General features: G+C 35.2%; 1 protein-coding gene across 9 annotated transcripts in view; it reads left to right on the top strand.

Annotated features, from left to right (window-relative positions):
* REPS1 (RALBP1 associated Eps domain containing 1) overlaps positions 1-21,487 on the top strand; it is a 74,333-nt gene that overhangs the window by 21,194 nt on the left and 31,652 nt on the right. For all 9 annotated transcript variants that reach the window (XM_029223685.1, XM_029223691.1, XM_029223687.1 and 6 more), the window contains exons 2-8: positions 10,380-10,503; positions 12,131-12,327; positions 12,459-12,612; positions 13,169-13,293; positions 13,799-13,961; positions 14,234-14,297; positions 15,444-15,598. In XM_029223685.1, coding sequence (XP_029079518.1) covers positions 10,380-10,503; positions 12,131-12,327; positions 12,459-12,612; positions 13,169-13,293; positions 13,799-13,961; positions 14,234-14,297; positions 15,444-15,598 — 982 coding nt within the window. The remainder of the gene's footprint in view (positions 1-10,379; positions 10,504-12,130; positions 12,328-12,458; positions 12,613-13,168; positions 13,294-13,798; positions 13,962-14,233; positions 14,298-15,443; positions 15,599-21,487) is intronic.

Genomic DNA, 21,487 nt, shown 5'->3' with positions numbered 1-21,487 from the left:
CGCCACAACTGCTGGAGCCCGTGCTCTGCAACAAGAGAAGCCACTGCAATGAGGAGCCTGCGCGCTGCAACGAAGAGTAGCACCCCTCCCCCCCAGCTCGTTGCAATTAGAGAAAGCCCACGTGCAGCAACGAAGACCCAACGCAGCCAAATATAAATAAATAAATTTGTAAACAAACAAAACAAGTAATAGATATTTCCCAGGCCTGTGTTTTACTGACAACTGGCCAATGATAGAGAAATATGTACAAGAAATTACATCACAACTGCTTAACCCTGTTCACTCTAACTACTCACTGAGTGCAGACACTTTAGAGCTCCAATCTATTCTGTGTACTTAGGGAAAGTCATGGGCTTCCAGTCCTCCCAGTAAAGGAGCTGGAGTGGTAACATAGTGCAGTAGGGAAGAACATGCCCTGGAATCCTCCGCTTCCCCATTTCCTTTAACCATGGTGGGTTACTTTACCTCTATCCTTTAGTTCTCTTATCTGTAAAATAGCAGTAAAAGTCTCTGTCTTTCAGGGATGAAAGTTTCTGTTATGAAGACTAAATGAGCTAATCTATAAGGTGCTTAGAATGATGCCTTAAATGTTTAACTTTTATTATTATTTTTAAAATTTTGATAAACTAGAGTTGCTGTGGCTCTAGAATAGTCAGTTAAGTCTCCATGTAAGAAAACAGAGGGGCTTGATTACTAGTACTGGTTTCTGAAAAATGTTACTCTTTAATTAAGATTAATATTCAATATGACATATTGTAAGGGAACATGTTTTAAGTGTTGGCTTTTCCTGTAACCTTCTGCCTTCTGTTGGTTAAATGGAATCATTTATCTTTAAAAGTGTTTTGGAAAGGCAAGTTGTAAGTCTGTCTTTGCTTGAAACAATCCTGGCTTATGCCTCTTATCCAGGCATATTTATAAATAGTACTCCCTTTCACTCTTGCAAATGTCTCAGGTTGGATGTAAATTTTATGGTCACCCTAAGTATAGTTTATTGGCCAGATTGATTTTACTAGATTATCTCCATGTCTCAATAATATTTTCTAAAGGCAAACACTACTACTTTAAGCCTAAGTTTTAGATGGTTTGTGGGATTTTTCAAATCACTTTTGTATTTTTATTGTTTTTATCCTTTCTTACCTTTAATCTATATTTCAGTTTTTTTTAAGTTTTTTTGGTTAAGTAGGTAATACAAAAAATTATTTTAATTGGACATGGGGACTTGAACTACCAATAAACTTTATAGGTAGTCATATAATTTTTCATATTAGAATCTTTACATTTGAGGCTGTCAGAAGTGTTTTATTTCTTTAGACAGCTAATGACTGTGATACTGATTATAAGCAATAAAATATTTATTGGTCTGTATGTACTACTCTTATCATAGTTGACTGTCAAAAGGAGTTTATATTGCCCAAAGTGAGTAAAATTATAGAATTAGGGATCAGATATATTGCTAAGAGGAATCTTTTTAATTACCCTGTACCATTCAGAAGTTCAAGTCAAGAACTTCATAAACTTTTAAAATCTACGTCTGTCCTCTTTTTGTTTTTTAACCTCTGTCCTCTTTTATAGTAATTAACTCAATGTTCTTTTTTTTAAATTTTTAAATAAATTAAAAAAATTTTATTTATTTACTTTTATTTTTGGCTGCCTTGGGTCTTTGTTGCTGCACGCAGGCTTTTCTCTAGTTGCAGCGAGTAGGGGCTACTTTTCGTTGCGGTTCGTGGGCTTCTCATTGGGTGGCTTCTCTTGTTGCAGAGCACGGGCTCTAGGCGCATGGGCTTCAGTAGTTGTGGCACTCCGGCTCAGTAATTGTGGCGTGCAGGCTCAGTAGTTGTGACGCATGGGCTTAGTTGCTCCGCGGCATGTGGGATCTTCCCTGACCAGGGCTCGAACCCGTGTCCCCTGCATTGGCAGGCGGATTCTTAACCACTGCACCACCAGGGATGTCCCTCAGTACATTCTTTATGGTTCCTTGTTTTAGCGGGTAGAATGAAATCTGCCTTCCAGTATTAAGCTTCTAAGGCCTGTAGCAGTTATCTGTATTGTTATAGTACGTTCTTTGATGAATTGCTGTGATAATATTAGTAAGGGAAAAAGAACTTGTATAATATATTTGAACTTTTTTCTGCTGAAAAGTTATAGGAGACATTTGTAGTTTTTCTTTACACTGAAAAATATACCTTTTGCAAATACTTGTAGTGTAGAAAGGGGATTATTACTTATTTAGTACTTATCTGATATTTCAGTCCCTGATATATAGTAAGGGTGCAAGAAAATTCTGATATTGCTATTTAGCTACAGTATTTGATAAATTTTATACGTATCTTATTTTTGAGGTGGTCTGCAGAATAATGTGTGCCATTTGTCAGCAATGTATAGATGGTTTTTTCTTGGTTCTTTCTGAGGACATACCGTTGAGGAAAGACTTGGAGAACTCATCCTTAACTGAGATAGGAAAGTGGTTGAAATGTGACATGGAAGTTATGCATGAGGGTATGAGTGAAAGGAAGAAAAGAATCAAGAGAATACCTGTTTATTTACCTAAGTGTTAGGATAAAATCATAGCAGGAGAAAGCAAAGAAGCCATGTGGTTTTGAACTGTAGGCTTGTAATCAGAAATCATTTGAGGGCTTCCCTGGTGGCGCAGTGGTTGAGAGTCCGCCTGCCGATGCAGGGGACACGGGTTCGTGCCCCGGTCCGGGAAGATCCCACATGCCGCGGAGAGGCTGGGCCCGTGAGCCATGGCCGCTGAGCCTGCGCGTCCAGAGCCTGTGCTCCGCAATGGAAGAGGCCACAACAGTGAGAGGCCCGCGTACCGCAAAAAAAAAAAAAAAAAAAAAATCAGTTGAGTTGTATAAGCAAAGCAAAAAGCATTAAAGGTTTTGGATAAGAAAGTAATATAGTAAAAGTGAGATTAGATATTTGCCCCAGTGCAACTAAGTATCTCAAAGGGGTTGGTAAGATTGCATTTCACTTCAGACCTGATAAGTTTAGTAGGAAATTGGCGGTGGAGTTGGTCACAGAGTGATAGCTAGAGTCGTTTAGGAATGCAAATATGCTTCATGAATCCAGTAATGGATGAGTTACCCACTTTGTTGGACTATGCTAAGTATTTAAATTAAATTGATTTTGTAACAGAGGAAAATACTAGAGATTAATATGTCCACATAGCTTGTAAACAGGTGAAACATGCTTTGTGTTGACAGCAGTATTTGAAAGGGAATTAAGTCATGTTGGAATGATTGGGCTTTGATGTATGCCATTATCTTCTTTGCCACTGACTTTTTTTTTCTTGACCTTTTCTACTTGCCACAGTGTACTGCAGCAAAGATGCATGGATGGATCATGTGTAATCCAAACTACATTGGACAATGCAAACTATGTTTATTATTAGAAAATGTTTCATTTTTAAAGGAATGGTAAAAATGATCTTTCCTAGTAAGAAAGATTTAATTCAAATGAAGACTAACAGAATGAATTCGGTAAATCAGGAGGATGTGGGCACCATGGGAGAGCAATTCTCTTCAGCACTAAGTGGCAAAATACAGTGCCAGATCTTTCGGGGGGTTCCAGTATGACTAAGTCATGGTCTCTGCCCACAAGGAGTTTAATGGAGGGAGGAGGTGTCAGGAGTGTGCAGTGTGGTTAACCTAATTACACAGGTAACTCAAGTAACTCAAATGGTAGAAGCTGGAGTACTAGTACAAAGAAAGAAAAAGTCATTTGCATATGGAGTAGAAAGGATAGCAAGTGTTACAGGAAGGAGGAGCCTGTTATGATGGGTTGTGAAGAAAGGGTATAATTTTAATAGGCAGACATAGGTTAGAGAGTGATCTGGTGAGAGAGAAAAGCAAAAATATGGAGATAGGTGAGCCCAGTCTCTAGATTGACCGAAGTAAGACTAGAAAAGCAGTTTGGGACGATTTTACAGAGTCTTGAGTGCTAGACTTATGAATTTGTTCTTTAAATATAATATACATTATTCAGAGCTATACTTTAGGTTTGTTAATCTGGTAGTCTGTATAGGAGTAGAAGGAGACTGCAGCAAAGTTGATTCAAAAATATTTCATTCATTCATGTATCCAACCAAAAAATGTATATAGGTACTGTAAATCAGGAGTTGTTCTAAGTGGTGGGAATATAAGAGATCTTCTCTGTTCTTTGGAAGCTCATTCTTTTGGGAGATGTTGACAATAAATAACAGTAGGGTACTCAGAGGAAGGATTGCACTTTGAGCTGAGGTCTGAATGACCGAGGAAGTAGCCAAGCAAAGATCTGAGGGAAAAACTGCGGATACGGCAAGTGCAAAGTCCTTGAAGTGGGAGCAGCCTTGACTTATTGAAGGAAAGGAGGAAGAGGTGTTTTAGAGTTCTTGTATTAGTTATACTGTGGGTGTGTGTAAGGACTGGACCTGACACTCCAGGGAAGGATGAAATAATGCATTTTCTTTTAATTAATTTCCCTTGGTTATTCTTCAGTTGTCTCAGTACTTTGAGTCACTTGCTAGATAACAAGATCTTATATAAAGCCATTGTATAATGATTCATTAATGACCTGAATTAATGACCTGAGAATAATTTGGGGGGGCTTCCAGAGTCTCAGCTGAAATACTCTAGGACCATTATATAAGTAGGATAGGTTAATATATAATAATACCTGTATATATGGTTATCTTTCATGAAACTTGGTCTCACTTTTTTCTACCCTGCTTGCTAGAGGAACTGAAGGAACATTATTGTAGTTTTTGCCATTTATTTTATGCCATTTTTCTAGTAACTATAAAATACCCTCTGAGACAGAATATGTAGATACGTGGTCTAGGTGTTTTAGTTGATCTGCATATTTTAAAAAATTATCTGAATCCACATTAGCATTTTAAAATGAGAACAATATCATAGAATATTCCAGATTTCCAGCTTTACAGAAATCTGAAGATGGCATCATTTGACAGATGTTCTTCTATAGCAGCAGTTAGCTAGAGCTGAATAGCAGCTGCTCTTGTCACACCTGCTCACCTTACCTCACTACATCCCCCATCTGGCCAGTTTCACTGATTTATGGTATACTTGCTTGCGCCTGTAGACATTGTGTTTTCAGTGGCTGCTCTAGAGCAGGGAGTATGTAGCATTGACATCAAAGCAAGAGGTCCTTCTATCACTACCATATAGAGAGTGTGCTCTATAATAGCATTTCTCAGAGTTTGATCTGCAGAGCCCTGGTCTGATATTTTCATAATAATACTAATATGTTATTCCTCCCTGCTCCCCCGCTTTTTTTTTTTTTTTTATCCTGTGTTGACCTTTGCATTGGTAATGCAAAAGAAGTGGTGGGTAAAACTGACTCCTTAGCACAAATCAATGCAGTGTCACCAAACTGCAATAGTATTGTATTCTTTACTGCCATACAAGAAAGAAACCAATTTCACTGAAGAATGTTCTGTGTAGGAAAAAAAAACCTGATTTTATTAAATCTTCACCCTTGAGCATATATCTTTTTAGTATTTTGTGTGATGCAGTGGGAAGTATGCATAAAGCACATTTGCTGCATACTGAAGAATGATGGTTGTCTTGAGGAAAAATACTTATTTTATTGTTTGAGTTGTGAGCTGTACTGACTTTTTTTTTTTATGGAGCACCATTTTTCTTGAAGGAACAGCTTACTTGGGTATTGGGCAAAGATTTTCTTGAAAATGAAGCAAGTATGACTGTCACTTAAGGGAAAACAACTAATGCTATTTGTTACTAATGTTATAAAATTTGAGCTTTCTGGCAAAAATCAGGATTTTGGAAAACTTAGCTGCAGCCATGTGTTTGAGACCAGTGGTGATATTAACAAATGTAATTTTTAAAAATGTTTTGTAAATAAAATGTGTCAACATTTGGAAGATCTGCATGACTATGAACCAGTAGTTTACATATGACCAAAGCAGGATGCAGTGCACCAGATACACCAATGGATTTTTAATGTAAGAGTAAGCAAAAGAGTTTATTAATATGGCTTTGGATTCTATATTGCAGCTAACCTTTAAGCAACTACCACTTGTAGAGTTTTGGTATGGTATCAAAAAATGATAACAGATTTATCTGAAAAGGCTATTTAAATTGCCCTCTGTTGGGACTTCCCTGGTGGCACAGTGGTTAAGAATCCACCTGCCAGGGCTTCCCTGGTGGCGCAGTGGTTGAGAGTCCGCCTGCCGATGCAGGGGACACAGGTTCGTGCCCCGGTCCGGGAGGATCCCACATGCCGCGGAGTGGCTAGGCCCGTGAGCCATGGCTACTGAACCTGCGCGTCGGAGCCTGTGCTCCACAACGGGAGAGGCCACAACAGTGAGAGGCTCGTGTACCGCAAAAAAAAAAAATCCACCTGCCAACGCAGGGGACACGGGTTCAGTCCCTGGTCCGGGAAGATTCCACATGCCGTGGAGCAACTAAGGCTGTGTGCCACAACTACTGCCTGAGCACCTAGAGCCCATGCTCCACAACGAGAAGCCACCGCCACAAGAAGCCCGCACAGCGCAACGAAGAGTAACCTGTTGCCACAACTAGAGAAAGCCTGCACATGGCAACGAAGACCCACGGCAGCCAAAAATAAATAAATAAAAATTAAAAAAAACTGTCCTTTGTCTTCCAACACATACCTGTGTGAAGTGAGTGTCTTTAAACAAAGCAACATATTGCAGTGAATCAAATACAGAAGCAGATATTAATCTTCTCATAAGCTGGACATTAAGGAAATTTGTATATATATAAAACAATGTGCTCTCAATTTTTTATTTTGGAAAAAAGTTATTTTCATAAAATTTTGTGTTACGTGTGATAGGATTATTCTTGTGTTTAAATGAATTCATAGGTGCATGTTATTTTAATTTCCCAATTTAAATTCTAATATGGTAAATATCAATAAATACAAGCCACAAAAACAAACGCTTTGAGGGAGTCCTCTTTAATTTTTTTAAGCATGTATAAGGAGGGATCCTGATACCAAAAAGTTTGAATATCACTGCTCTGGGCTCTTAAACAACATTGATTCCCAAAGTGTGTTATACAGAGCATCTGATCTATGGACCACTAGTTCTAAAGCATTTTAATAGATACTAAACCAAATAGAGGTTTGTTTCTAGGCTGTAGGATTTTTTAGTGCCTCTTATGAACTAAAAATGCATTGTAAAGTCGCCAAGGGGGCTATAATATATGTTTATTCAACTACAGAGCATTTAACTTGACTGGTGTTCTTTGGAATACATTTTGGAACTACTGCCCCATAAACATGCCATGTTGAGAGTTCTGTTTAGCTATGCCTTGGAGGCACCTGGGAAGAGAGGCTTCAGACTCAGACTAATCTGGCTTCGAACCCTGACTGCCACCTACTAACCTCAGTTTCCTTTCCTATGAACTGGGGATAATGGTAGCCAACATTAGAGGAGTGTTCTGAGCGTTAAGTGGGACAACAAGTAAACAGTCTTCCTAATAATAGGTATTCAGTGTAATTGTTCCCTGTTTTCCTCTAATTTCTCTAGTAAACCTGAGTCTCCATTACAAGTTATTCCCATGTCGGTAAAGCTGATGAGTCACAGAGAGGTGTGGGGACAAGTCTAACAAGTTAATGGAACAATAAAAGTTAGACTGACTTGGGAGCCAGCGTTGTGCATGTAGGTAGACCAAACTGCCCGGGCTTTTAAGCCAGCAAAAACAGTCAGCTTGTCCATTGACCCAGTCCAACTTAAATTAAAGAATGTTTATAAAAATGAAAGCAATGGAGTCACCTTCTCAATTTTAACTTGATAGTAACTATAAAGGGAGGATCTTACTTTCTATTATATTTTATTAAACATTCATAACATTTCATTTTGGAGAGAATTTTGACAGTATTCTCAGTGATGATGTATTGATTCTTAGTATTATGTATAGTTTCAATATATTCCTCATTCCACTTTTTTGCATTTTTCTACTTTATAATTCTGCTCGTAGATTCAAGCTGAAATTCTCAAATAACTTCCATATACCTTTCTTCTTGTTAGAATTCCCTGTACCTCATGTTCTGAGCATAGGTTTAAAGAGCCTTCCTAGTGCATTTAAACTACTCTTTCATTGTCACTTTGTACTAGGCACTCAACTTTTAGGACTTACTGAGGGTACTTGCTCTGAGGCGCTGACATTATTCTAGGAAAAGGACAGTGGACAGCATGTCTTGGTAGAAGATTAAAAGCATGACTTTGAATTATAGCTCTGCCCTTTTTTGAGCCCTCTGGCCTTAGTTACTTGGCCAGTCTGATTCTCTTTCTTCTCCTGTAAAATGATAAAAATAGTAATTCTACTCCATTATTTTTAGGATTAGATGGGAACACCTTGAGTATTTAGCACTGTGCTTAGCATTGTGTGCACTCAGTAAATGTTAGCCCTCTCCCCATCATGTCCATATTTTGTGTATCAGAAGTAAAAAATGATGCTTGTGTACATTTTGCTCATTGGAGAGCTCTTTGAGTTATTATTAAAGAACTATTTATTTTTGTTTTCTACAGTATTAAAAGGTTGATTCCTTTTCTAAGCCATGGCATACAAGGTAGAAAGGCAATGACTAGAAAGACTGCTGATAGAGCAAAAATGCTACATTGGCAAAAAGGAAAAAGTCACAAATCATTAAGAACAGAGCAAAACAAAAACTCTTAATAGTGTTATTCCATTACGTGAAAGAAAAAAAACCCACTTTTTCTTAAGCACCCCGAATACATATGTTATCTTCCAGCAGTTGTATAATTTTATGCTTTACATTTAGGTCTGTGATCCATTTTGAGTTAATTTTTGTAAAGGGACTAGGTGTACTTTTTTGGGCATTCATTCTGCTTTGTGTTCTCTTAGCTTACTGGATCAGTGGTTCAGTTTCTGGCATTAATTTGGGGGAAACTTTTAGTTATTATTGTTTCAAGTAAATTTTCTGTTCTTTTTATTCTCCTTCTTGTCTTCTTATTGTAATTGTCATACCTTATTGTAATTGTCATACCTTTTGTAGTTGTCCCACAGTTTTCAAATATTCTGTTCTGTTTTTTCCTCTTTTAGTTTTAGAGGTCTTACTGAGGTCTTACTGAGATCCTCAAGCTCGAAGATTATTTCCTCAGCCATGTCCAGTCTACTAATAAGCCCATCAGAGGCATTCTTTGTTTTATAGTGTTTTAGATATCTAGCTTTTTTGGGGAGGAGGGGGGGTTTCTTAGGATTTCCATTTCTTTGCTTATATTGCCTATTCTGTTCTTGTATGGTGTCTACTTTATCCATTAGAGCCCTTCACATATTAATCATAGTTCTAAATTCCTGGCCTGATAATTCCAACATCACTGCCCCTTAGTGGCAGAACAGCAACTTCCTCCTGTGCTGATTATTCATAGCAAAAATGACTGTATTTTTTCCTTGTGCAAGTAAACAAATGGTTATTGTTATTGTGATATGTTGCTGAACCATTGATAGTTGCTTTTTTGCAATTCTAGTAAATACTTCTGATTTAGTACCACAGCGTCTCAGGTACCTTAATCTTCCTTTGAGTGTTTTGGGGAAAAGAAAATAGACAAAATATGTTCCCTTTGTACAAGAAGTTGAATTTTTTGAGAAGCTGAGACAAGGATACTTAGTGCTTGTTTTAAGATTACTTTATGATGTCTGTATAGTAGATGTTACTCCACCTTTGGGGATTATAATTTAATCTTGTAATTCAAAATTCTCTTTTCTAGTCTGATACTTGTAGTAGCCAGTCGAGAAATACTTGTTGAGTGACTAGAATGATCCTTGAAAGCCTTCATGCTTTAAAAAAAAAAAGCAAACAAACAAAAATTGTTTTAAAGAAAAGTAGTATAACCACATTAAATATAATCTGGAAAATAAGAGGGAAAAAAACCATACTGTTAATCTCACCTAACAAATTTGTTGGTAGAATTTTTATATATCTGTTTGTTTTAAAAGTTCTGTTTATGTAGTTAAAATTATGCCTTCTGCCTTTTCCCACTTAGTATGTCATTTTATGACTTACTTTAAATGGCTGCTTAATAATCTATTAGTTGCAGAAACTTTTGGCCCTATTGTATGCACAGTGTTTATGAAGAAGAGTAGGTGGTACATTTGTTTCTAAAAGATGTGATTCTTAATAAAATGTAGTTACTTATCACATGAATTTTAATACGTAGGAGAGTGATAACCCTCTTATTGTAAGGTCAGTGCCTTTTTATTTTCAAACATTTAAACCTGAAACTTGAGGAAGTTGGTTGTCAGTTGAGAGTAATATACCATATGTCAGCTATGTATTTTGGAGAAGTGATAAACAGAAGTTAGATAGCTGCTTATGTGGAGAATTATTGTCATAATTCTTAATGTTAACATTGTGTTCTTTTATAGATTATGGAGCTTTGTGGTGCAACTAGACTTGGTTATTTTGGAAGAAGTCAGTTCTATATTGCTTTGAAACTTGTAGCTGTTGCCCAGTCTGGCTTCCCTTTAAGAGTGGAAAGTATAAATACAGGTAAATATGGAATATATTAGTAACTGAAATGAAAATGAACTTCTAATCACAAATGAAGTAAAGTCAGAACTGTTGAGTCTTTCTGATGTTTCAATGGCATTTGTGACGTTGAGTTAGTGTCATGTCTTTTACTACCATGCTCTTTTCATTTGTTAATATTAGAAAAATATGTCTGTCTTAACTCTGTTATGGCATATATGTACTTCATACATATTTGATGGTAATATAAAAACTTTTAAAATGGTGATTTTTAAAAATTAATTTACTAAAAATTGCTTAGAATTTAGATGAATAATTTTATCAAGGTAAATGATGAATTATAGTGCCCATCTTCATATATGCTTTCCTTATATCCTTTTCTACTAACTAAGTATAAAACAACATTATACTTTGTGTTTTCCTGTTTGGAAAAGCCATGAAAGCTCCATTTGAAATTAGAAAGTATTAGTTAACCAAAACTTTGATTGAAAGACACAGTATTAAAAATATTGGCAGACTAAAACCCAAATACAAGCATCTAACCACCTTACAAATGTCACCTAGGATAATTTGTTTTTCTGTTATTTGGAGGCTCATTGATGCCGAAGTAGATGGAAATTCTATAAAGGTAGGCACTTAAATGCAGAGTTCTTTGGTTTTCATAGGAAAGGCGGGCAAGAGAAAACTTGAGGTTTTCTCTGATGTTAGAATTTTTATAACATAGTTTTCAGTACCAGCTCAGTTTATTAGTCATCCAGAGGTTTTCATTGTGGAGCTCTGGTTTGCCACATATCATTGTTCTAGAGTTGAGAGTTTACATTCTTTCCAGGTAATTTTGAATTCCTTTACATAAATGCTGAATAAACAATGTTTTCCCTTCTTAATGTGGAGATTCTAAAGAGAAATTCTGGTAATCATGGTGGAGGGAAGTACACTTTCCTCTAAAAATGGTTTTGGTGCTGTATTGTTCTAGTCTAAAAGTGTGCAGAGAAATTCTCAGTCTTTTATCCTCTTTTCTACTTAAAATTGAATGTAGAATATTTGCCTGTAGGAGTGTCATAAGCTAGACTGAAGTGGGTGGGTATAACTGACGCTTTGTTCTGTGTCCTTGGTAGGTGAACAGTAAGTTGTTTTCAGGAATTTCTGCAATGAAAATGTCTAGATTAATCTAGTCTCAAACTTAGTGACATATTCTTATTTTGCTTAGAGCTCTAACATCTTCCTTTAGGGAACCAGTGTGAGTAGAAACAGCCTAGGCTTCGGGGTCCGATTCACCTGGGTGGAAATCCTAACTGTCAATGACCTTGGTATCTTGGAGTCTCAGTTTCTTTCTCTGTAAAATGGGGTTGATAATGGTTATGAGACGAGATAGATACAAAGTACAAGCATAGGGCCAGACATGCAATGAACATTTAATACAGCTTAACTCCTTAAGGACAGTTTGGTGTTACTTCTTTCTAGGTTAAAGTTTCCCTAAACAATCTAAGAGAGATGATCTGAATTTTGTAGAGGTAAACATTTTATGCCTGTTGTTTCTGTATCAGTTTTTGCAAAAATTCTTTCTAATGTCAAATTCATCTCTTATTTCAGTTTTTCATGTGTATACCTTTTTTTATTTTGAAGTAATAATTATTTTTGTGGTTAACAGTAAAGGACCTTCCTCTGCCAAGATTTGTTGCTTCAAAGAATGAACAGGAATCTCGTCATGCAGCCTCATATTCTTCAGATTCTGAAAATCAAGGGTCTTATTCTGGTGTAATTCCCCCACCACCGGGCAGGGGGCAAGTGAAAAAGGGATCCACAAGCCATGATACTGGCCAGCCTCGTACATCTGCAGATCAGCAGGTAAGCACGTGCATGTAAATGCTATCAGTTGATGTCCTGTGCTAATGCTTACACTGAAACATTTATTGAGTGCCTTAGTAATGAAAATGTTACCTTAAAATTTAAATTTTAAAGTAACGATGTTTTTCTAGGAACCTGTATCCCCAGTAGTTTCGCCACAGCAGTCTCCACCAACTTCTCCACACACATGGAGGAAGCACAGCCGCCATCCCAGTGGAGGAAACAGTGAGAGGCCTCTTGCAGGACCTGGGCCATTTTGGTCTCCCTTTGGTGAAGCACAATCAGGTATTTAGAAATTTTTTTAAAGTAACATTTATTAAGCGTTGTAAATTGAAGAAAACTTGATAATGTTCCTTTAAGAGTTGCCTCCAAGTCAATTTTTAATTATATGTTAAGTGCCTTAAAGAGAAGCAAAAGCCAGCTGTGAAAGTTTCTAAGTAGATATATCACTTTGCAGAGTGGTAATTGCATTTATTTATATCTGTGATGCTTAGACAAAAGTTTACTGGGATCAGATTCCCTGAAGGGTAAAATGAATAAATAAATATTCCTAGGGGTATATTCCTAAGTATAGATTATATTAGTGAAGGGAAGTACACTTTGTTGTAAAAATAATTCTGCTGCTATATTGCTTATTACAGCAATAAATTGGTTATACCAAATGAGGTATAATTTTAAATTGACAGAAAAGATTCCATTTTGGAAATTGTTAACATTTCTTCAAAGTTAGCATTTAAAAGAAAACTTTTATATGTGTGTGGTGATTTGTTATCATTAAAAACCTTGTAACTATTTTTTTCCTCCAAAAATGAGTCAGCATGTTTACCCATTCTGCTTTTAGGTTCTTCTGCTGGTGATGCAGTATGGTCAGGGCATTCTCCACCTCCACCTCAAGAAAATTGGGTCAGTTTTGCAGATACTCCACCAACCAGTACTCTTTTAACCATGCATCCTGCTTCTGTCCAGGTGTGACATTTTATTGGTATTGCATTTTTATTTGCTTCATTCAGAGTATTGCTGCAGTCATTGTTTTCATATTTTGCTGTTGCAAATTTTATAAATGCAAGTTCACTCTTTTATAAAAAAAAACAGAACTCTGTGCGTTTTCTTCAAGTCTGTTTTCATTGGAATGTTTCACTGAAAGTTTTGGCTGATTTTCTTGCTAATTCCATAGTGAAGCTTTGAAAGGTTTCTGCATCTAGGAATATATTTGCTTGGCTTTCTTAGCACATTTTACATAACTTTCTGTTGCTTACATATTGCTGTCGTTCTACACATTTATATAATCATTGTGCGAAAACGTTTAATAACCTATGTAACAAATATGTGGTTTGCTGATGAGTTTGTGAAGACTTCTTATTTTTTAAACATCCACAAAAAGTTTTACTTTCAAAGATAAGTAACCTAGCGATCTTGGTCCATGTAATCATATAGATAGATGCTGTACTGAGGAAAAAATGTTTCATTACAGGACCAGACAACAGTACGAACTGTAGCATCAGCTACAACTGCCAATGAAATTCGTAGGCAATCCAGTAGTTATGACGATCCCTGGAAAATAACAGATGAACAAAGACAGTATTATGTAAATCAATTTAAAACCATTCAGCCTGATCTAAACGGATTTATTCCAGGTGAGTTGTTAAAAACAGAAGTTCTTCTAGATGGGATAGGACAATTTCATAATCTCAAAAACATGGTTTTATTGGTCAGAGATTATAAAGGATAAATTAATTCTCAAATTGCCTAAAAACTTTATAATCACTGGAAACCAAAAACATAGCATGTACACATGTTACGGTTACCTTTTTCTCAGTGACAAAAGTCTTAAGACTCTTACCTCACATTTTATTCTTGGAGCTGTAAGTTCAGAATAACATTAAACAACACTGTTTTAATATTTCAGGATCTGCAGCTAAAGAGTTTTTTACAAAATCAAAACTTCCTATTCTTGAACTTTCTCATATTTGGTAAGTGTGGTATATCATTAGTTGGGTAATGTGGGTTGTTTCAGAGGAGTTTATAGCAGGTAGATTTTTGAACTTTAAAAAATAAACTATTAGAGTAACCTTTTCAGGAATATTCTCAAAGAACCCAGTATTGCCTTATAATAGCCAGCTTCTCTCTCACTCTTTAGAAAAGAAATAAGTGATAACACTGTAGTAGTTCTTTAAAATGGGTTATAAAAATTCTTTAAGCTGTATCACCTGTTTCTTGTTGAAAGCATAATGTGTGGAATAAAAGCTAGTTTGCTCATACATGGTTATGTTTATCACATTTGTTTTTTAACAAGTTTAGTAAGTCCTATACCAAGGCGTGATCTTAAGGACATGCTTAGCTGCCATTTAAATATAGACTGAGACTCAGGATAGCTGCTGTGTAGTTGAAATTAACCGTTAAAACACAAATTACAATCACAAATTATTTTTTAAAAACACTTATTGGATAAACAAATGTTATTTCTACTGTATATCAGTGTATTTCTTTACATTCTAAATTATTTTGTTATTAAGATTTTTAGAAGCATAGGATGCTATGGTAGGAAGTAGGTAGATAATGCCTAAAACCAAAAAATCAAGAACTAGCAATATATGCATGCTATTTATGTAGTTTAAGGTAATGAATGAAAAATGGTTGCATCTGCAACCAGAAAATCGACATCAGGGTGGGGCTGCTCTTTCTTTGTATCAAGTCTTGTAATTCTGTTGGATGCCTTAAAGTGCATACATGTAGAAGTTTGATAACAGTAAAAACAGTTTTTAAAAATTTCAGTGACTTACTAACTAAGCCTAGCTTTAACTAAATCCTGTTACTAAAAATGCATATGGGGTAAAGGTCATTTTTTGGTGACTTACTTTATTGGGACTGTTTCTTCAGCATTTTATTATGAGAATTTAAGGCATACAGAAAAGTTTAAAGAATTGTTCCTTGAGCACCCATATGCCCGCTGCCTACAGTTAACAGTTTGCTATATTTGTTTTATTACATATCTTTCCATCTATGGAATTTTAAAAATTATAGATTGCAATTTTCTGGGAAAGGATTTCTCTCCTTTCTGAGACCTAAAGGGAGTCAAAGCAGAATATGATTATATTAATAATAAGTTTTTCTTCCAGGGAACTCTCAGACTTTGATAAAGATGGAGCCTTGACACTGGATGAGTTTTGTGCTGCTTTTCATCTGGTAGTTGCTAGGAAGAATGGCTACGACTTACCGGAAAAACTCCCTGAAAGCTTAATGCCCAAACTGATTGATTTGGAAGATTCAGCAGGTAAGACCGGGAGCTGAAGAGACCTGACTGCATGCCTTAATAAACATAACACTTGATTCTTAAAGCAAAATAAAGATAGACGTTAAAACTTAGTTTAAGAGCATAAACATTTCATCAGAAGCATTTAGATTTGCCATCAGAATAGGATGTACAGGCTGAACCTGGATTAATGGCTTGGCTTATTTAGTAAACTTTAAATAAAGAGATAAAGAATACATGCCACTATTTCACCTTACACTAGTGACTTGCAGAGATCTGAAGAGCATTTCATAGTATCTTGTTACTTTGCTGCCTTTAATTGCATTATAAATTGTCTGAAGTGGGTAAAGTAGCCTGTCTTCATTATCAACATTTTTCCATTTAATGCATCTTAATTTGTTGAAGGGAATGCCTGGTTTATCCTTAGACCTCTGCAGTCGCAAGCATTTTCCTTTAAAAAGCCCACTTCTTTTCTTCAGACTCTAAAGAAATCTGGGAAATTTGTATTTCATTGTAGATAGTGCTTTTTTTTAAATGTTTACAAGAATGCTTTTATAAGTGCTCATACTTACTGGTAGCTTTCTTTAAAAGGAAATAAGACTACAAGGGGTAAAAAATGAGTACTTTTTCCTTACATTCTGAATGAATAAGAGGAAATTAATGCTAAATTATTAATGTACCTAATTAAAACTAAATTATTGTCTACAATTTTTCTATCTAAATTCTCTTGTATTTTATGTTGGAAGGAATTTTATGCTTTTAAAAAGAGAAGATAGAACGAAATTTGGCTCTTAAAAGGGCAACGTCTGTTTAACTCAGAAACGCAAGTCATCTGACTTCACTGTCTAAATTTTACGGAAAGAACCATGTACATGTCATTACTGTCAGGAAGAGAACAGTCTCCTTGGAGTTAAGAATCTGAGTGTGCTTCTAGTTTTGCTACTTAACTCTGACCTTCCTTGGGCAAGTTCTAACCATTTACTCTTATTTTTTCCTTCTGTTTCTCCACCTGAAATGTGGATTTGATGCCATTCATATTTTAAGACCTGAATTGTATCCTGACCTTTTATCAATCAATAGGTTGATTAAATAATTTACTGTTGATTTCCGTCTTTTAGAAACATTATCCTGTGAGAATCCTAGGATTTGCCTAATCATTTCAGGTAGTTATTTGGCGTCAGTTACCCTCTAACTTGAGCTGAAAGCGAAGCGTTTTTGTCAGATAATTTTGCTTCAGAGTTCTTTGGTTTACCTAATTAGGAAATAAACAAAAATCACCTCTTTATTTAGCTTTTTGCTAGTAGCCAAAAGGGAAGCAATTTTGATAGCTACAGACTTGCTGCATCATTGATTTATAAATTGGGCTCGTATGTAGAGTTTTTTTATGACTTTAATTTTTTAAAAACTGATAGCATACTAATACAAGAAATAAGTCAAGCTTATTCTGTTGTATGTCATTTTCTAGAGACTTGTCTGATCTTGTCATCTATTGGATTCAGATAGGTGAATCTGACTTTTGCATGTAGTCAGTAGAGTCTTTGTTTTCTTTCTTTAATTTAAATAAAGTGTGGTTCTTTGTCATGTTGATCTACTGACGGAATTTTAAGGCCGATGATGCAAGTTCTTTCCTGGGCATTTGTCTTTTTACACCTGTTAGATTTGTTTAGCAAAGAGACACTCTGTTTTTTTGCCTGCATGTCTCTATACACTGTTGCTTTAACTATAATTTTAAAGGTGTCAAAGACTCAGTTTTTTCCAATTCTAACATAATATTATATGGTTTCCAGTCAAATTTATTGTGAACATTTTGACCACAGAATATTAGATTAAAATCTGCTTTGCCTACTCATAAATGATAAATTTGGAGTTCTGTTTTGAGGTGGGAAGAACCATTTAATCTTCTTTCTCCTACCTATCATAAGCCTGAGATTCATGACACAAAGTTCTTTGAATATAGAAATTGTCCTGTGACACTGTGATTCAATCAGTATCCTTAAAAACCATTTTTAAATAGCTGTGTTTTTAGATGTTCCCAGTTAAAGGAGGCACACCCAAACACTTTCTTTTGGCTGACCTGAGAACTTATCATAAATATTCCTTCTGTGGAGACTTTGTGCCTTACAGGCAAAGGTGGTTTCTATCTTCTCTGATCTTGCACAGCATATCCTATGTGCTGTTCATTATGGCACACATTATGCTGAATCCTGTTCTTTTTTTCCTCTTTCTACCACTACACTCTGAGCGCCTTAAAAAAATAGGAAATGTATCATATTCATTGTAGTATCCTCAGGACCTAGCACTTGCAGGCATGGACTAAGTAGCTTAGTAAATAATTATTGAGTAAATTATGCTAAATATGTGCCCTTTTTAAAGTAGGGTTTTTTCCTTAACATTTCTGTCTTTGGAAAAACAGTCATTTGTTTTAACTTTATTATGTTGGGACATATTAAAATATTAGCTCCACAAGTATTCTATATTTACAATTTAAGTAACTCTTACAGAAAAATAGATGATGAATAATGATGACTTGAGTTACAGTTGCTTGAAGTAACAAGCTAAGCTTTCTGTAGGCATGCAAACACAGGTGGGATATATATGTATTTTTTCCAAAGTCATTTGATTAGATTTATAGGATTAAATATACCAGATAAAACAGAACAACCAAGGACCAGAGGTAGAAGTACTTGTGTAGGCCTGAATTAAAATATTTAACATTGAACATCACTGAATTTGACAGCTGGAGTAAATAACTTTCGTTGTCTTACAAAAGAAAACATACAAGAATTCATCTGTGGAAGCTTTCTGAAGCTGAATTCAAGAAAGAATGGTAATCTTCTAGGAATAGCTATCTTCTTTTTTTCTAAATTTTTAAAATTTTTATTGGAGTATAGTTGACTTACAATGTTGTGTTAGTTTCAGGTGTACAGCAAAGTGAATCAGTTATACATAGACATATATCCACTCTTTTTTTAGATTCTTTTTCCATATAGGTCATTACAGAATATTGAGTGGAGTTCCCTGTGCTATTCAGTAGGTACTTATTGGTTATCTATTTTATATATAGTAGTGTGTATATGTCAATCCCAATCTCCCAATTTATCCCTCCCCCCTCTTAGGAATGGTTATCTTCTATTAAAAAAAAAAAAAAAGATTAAGGTGACCTGCTAGCCTACCACAATTGTATCTTAAAGAAAAAAAAAACAAACATGTTGAGTTATTTACATTTTAAACTCAATCTCCACCTCTTAAACTCAATTTCCAAAGAATCATCTTTGTAGCACAGTTTCAATTTTACATATTTTTTTTGCGATTATTTGGTCAGTCTCTCTTAAACTAGATTAGAGGTTCCTGGGCAGATAGTAGCCAGATTGGTCTTGTTCATCATGTTTAAGCACCTAGCAGGGTGCAAACTGAGTACACATAAGTAGGCGTTCGCATTTTTGAAATGACTAAGTTGGCTGAACCACTTGTTTAAAACTGTTTCCTGTCTTCACACCACACTGCTCATATGAGCACCTCAGTAGTATCTGCTTGAGATGCTCAGAGAGGTAAAGGAATTTGTTCACTATTCTGTGTCCTCCTCCATAATCGCTGCTTTGTACAGTAAACTTGAGCATGTGTTTCATTGTTGTTGATATGGTGCAGATAGCATAGGTCCCCAAGCTCCTAGTGGTACTTTTAACATGAATATTTTTAAAAGCCAGACTTTTTATTTATGAGTCGTTTACCAAAAATACATACTTGAGACTAGCTTGATGTGAATTAATCAATGTTAATAGTTTCTCTTGTGTTCACACAGAAAATTTTAACATATAAAAGCCCGTAGAAGTAACACATGCAGCTATCTGTTTTTACACAAGTGCATTCACACTGTACATCCTTGATTTTTTTCTAATAATGTTGTACATCTCTGCACTTTGTTACATATAGAGCTGTCACATTCTTTATCATAATTTGTGAATGTTCCTTAATTCAACCAGTTTCTTATTGATGGAATTTTCGGGTAGTTTCCTGGCTTTACTTTTAAATTGGTGTTGCAAAAAAGAAGATACATATGTTTTTGTTTTGTACAGAGAACCTCGAATCTTTGTTTTGGAAAATTTACTCTCCAAGTGCCTTTAGTTGCAGAGGAAAATGAAAATAGGCACTAATATTCATCATTAACTTTACACCTAAGGAATTAATTCTCAAGCCCCCCACCCCATATATGTATACATTCTTAACACTCGTGTCATTTCTTTTCAGATAGTGGGGTATTGGAGGTGATGAATCAGTACAATTGTAAATATTGGCAAAGGTGCACCATTTAGTGAAACTGGACAAAATAACTAAACTCCTCAAATTCCTGGCAAAAACAGTGACAAACAAGGCTAGCTAATACTTGAAGGAGAAAACCTCTGCAAGAATGACACAATAGGGGCTTTAAAAGATTATGGTTTAAATATCAGTGGATTCAGTAAGAGTCCTTGGGTATATTTAATGATACCATTAATTATTTTTTGCAGAAATGAGCTTTTTTCTTTATGATTGTGTTGTGAAAGTCAAAATGAAGTGAAGGATGTCTGTCTTGCTCTGTTAGGACGAGAACTCCATGGAAATAAATGGGAGCCTTGTCTTCTTGCTCAATACTGTATCTTTGTTTACTATATTTACTTATAGGCCCTCAGTAAATGTTCACTGACTGAATTCATGCTTTTATTAATTTTGCCACCAAATTTTGCCCAAAATCTTTAACATCTTTTATGGTTTGTTCTTTATACTCATTTTCTGTGTAAGTCTTGAAGAAAACGCCCCAGTTTAGTTGTTTTTTCTCTTTATGAAATTTTAGTCCTTATTTTAAGTGGATTAACTTTAAATGGGCTTTTTCCATTTTTAGCTATACTTAGATAATGGAAACCTCCTGTATATCTGTGGGTAATATTCTTTGAAGTATAATAGCTGAGCCAAATGGTATTTGCTATAAAATGTTGATCAGTACTGCAAAAAAAGAAAAAAGGGCAACAGATGCAATTTAATTAGTATCTGGGGTGTTTTATTGTTTTCAAACCTTGTTAGACATGTTTTTACATTCATTTTTAAAAAATCTTTGGCTTTAATTCAAAACTAATAGACTTCTACATAGTCCTTCTTAAAATCTGCTTACTGAGTAAGTTTCCATTTTGTGGAATATTGGGGAGAAGTGGAATTACTTTTGGAAATAGAACTTAGTTTTTCGATCCATGTAATATCATTCAAGGCAAACAAAGCATATCTTAAATTAAGTCTTTAATTTCTTTCTGCATATGCGTTGCTTATCCCTGTCTTTTAAGTGTGAATGAAAAAGGTGCTATTTATAGGGGGTTTTTTTAAACTTAAAATTTATCCACACCTGTTTTTTTTAAATTTTAAATGTTTTTTTCTTGTACAAATAATATTCACATCTCAAATAAATAAAAGATATAGTTACTTTTTGCTTAGATGAAGCTGATAAATGAAATTAAAACCTTGAACCTACATGATTGAAGAATTCTTCCTAGATTTGTTTTGCTACTTGAAAAGAAAATAAGTTTTAAACCATAAGACTTTAGGGAGTGTATATATTTCTATTAGATTGATAGTAGCTGGCAGTCATTTTGAAGCAGTTTTTTAGTGTATTGAGTATAATACTAGGAAAATGAGAGAAATTTGGGGTGGGTAGATTATAAACCTAGAATGAACCTGAAACAGGTTCTTTCTCTTTAAGAAAGAGGTTGTTCAGCAGGTACACTGAACTGAACTGAATCTGGGAACTTTTTAGGGTCTGTGGAGCCTAGAAGGATGAAAACTACTGACAGTGTTTTTATTTTCTAGTGCGATCCTGAAAATAAGGTTTGCACTTTTCATATTATCATTACTAACTTTTTTTTTTTTTTTTTTTTTTTTTTTTTTTTT

The sequence above is a fragment of the Monodon monoceros genome, unplaced genomic scaffold (assembly GCF_005190385.1).
Source record: "Monodon monoceros isolate NGI ecotype Baffin Bay Population unplaced genomic scaffold, NGI_Narwhal_1 Super_Scaffold_15, whole genome shotgun sequence".
In the NCBI taxonomy this organism is placed as follows: Eukaryota; Metazoa; Chordata; class Mammalia; order Artiodactyla; family Monodontidae; genus Monodon; species Monodon monoceros.
The sequence above is the reverse complement of the archived record's forward strand: the minus strand, read 5'-3'. Positions and strand labels throughout refer to the sequence as shown.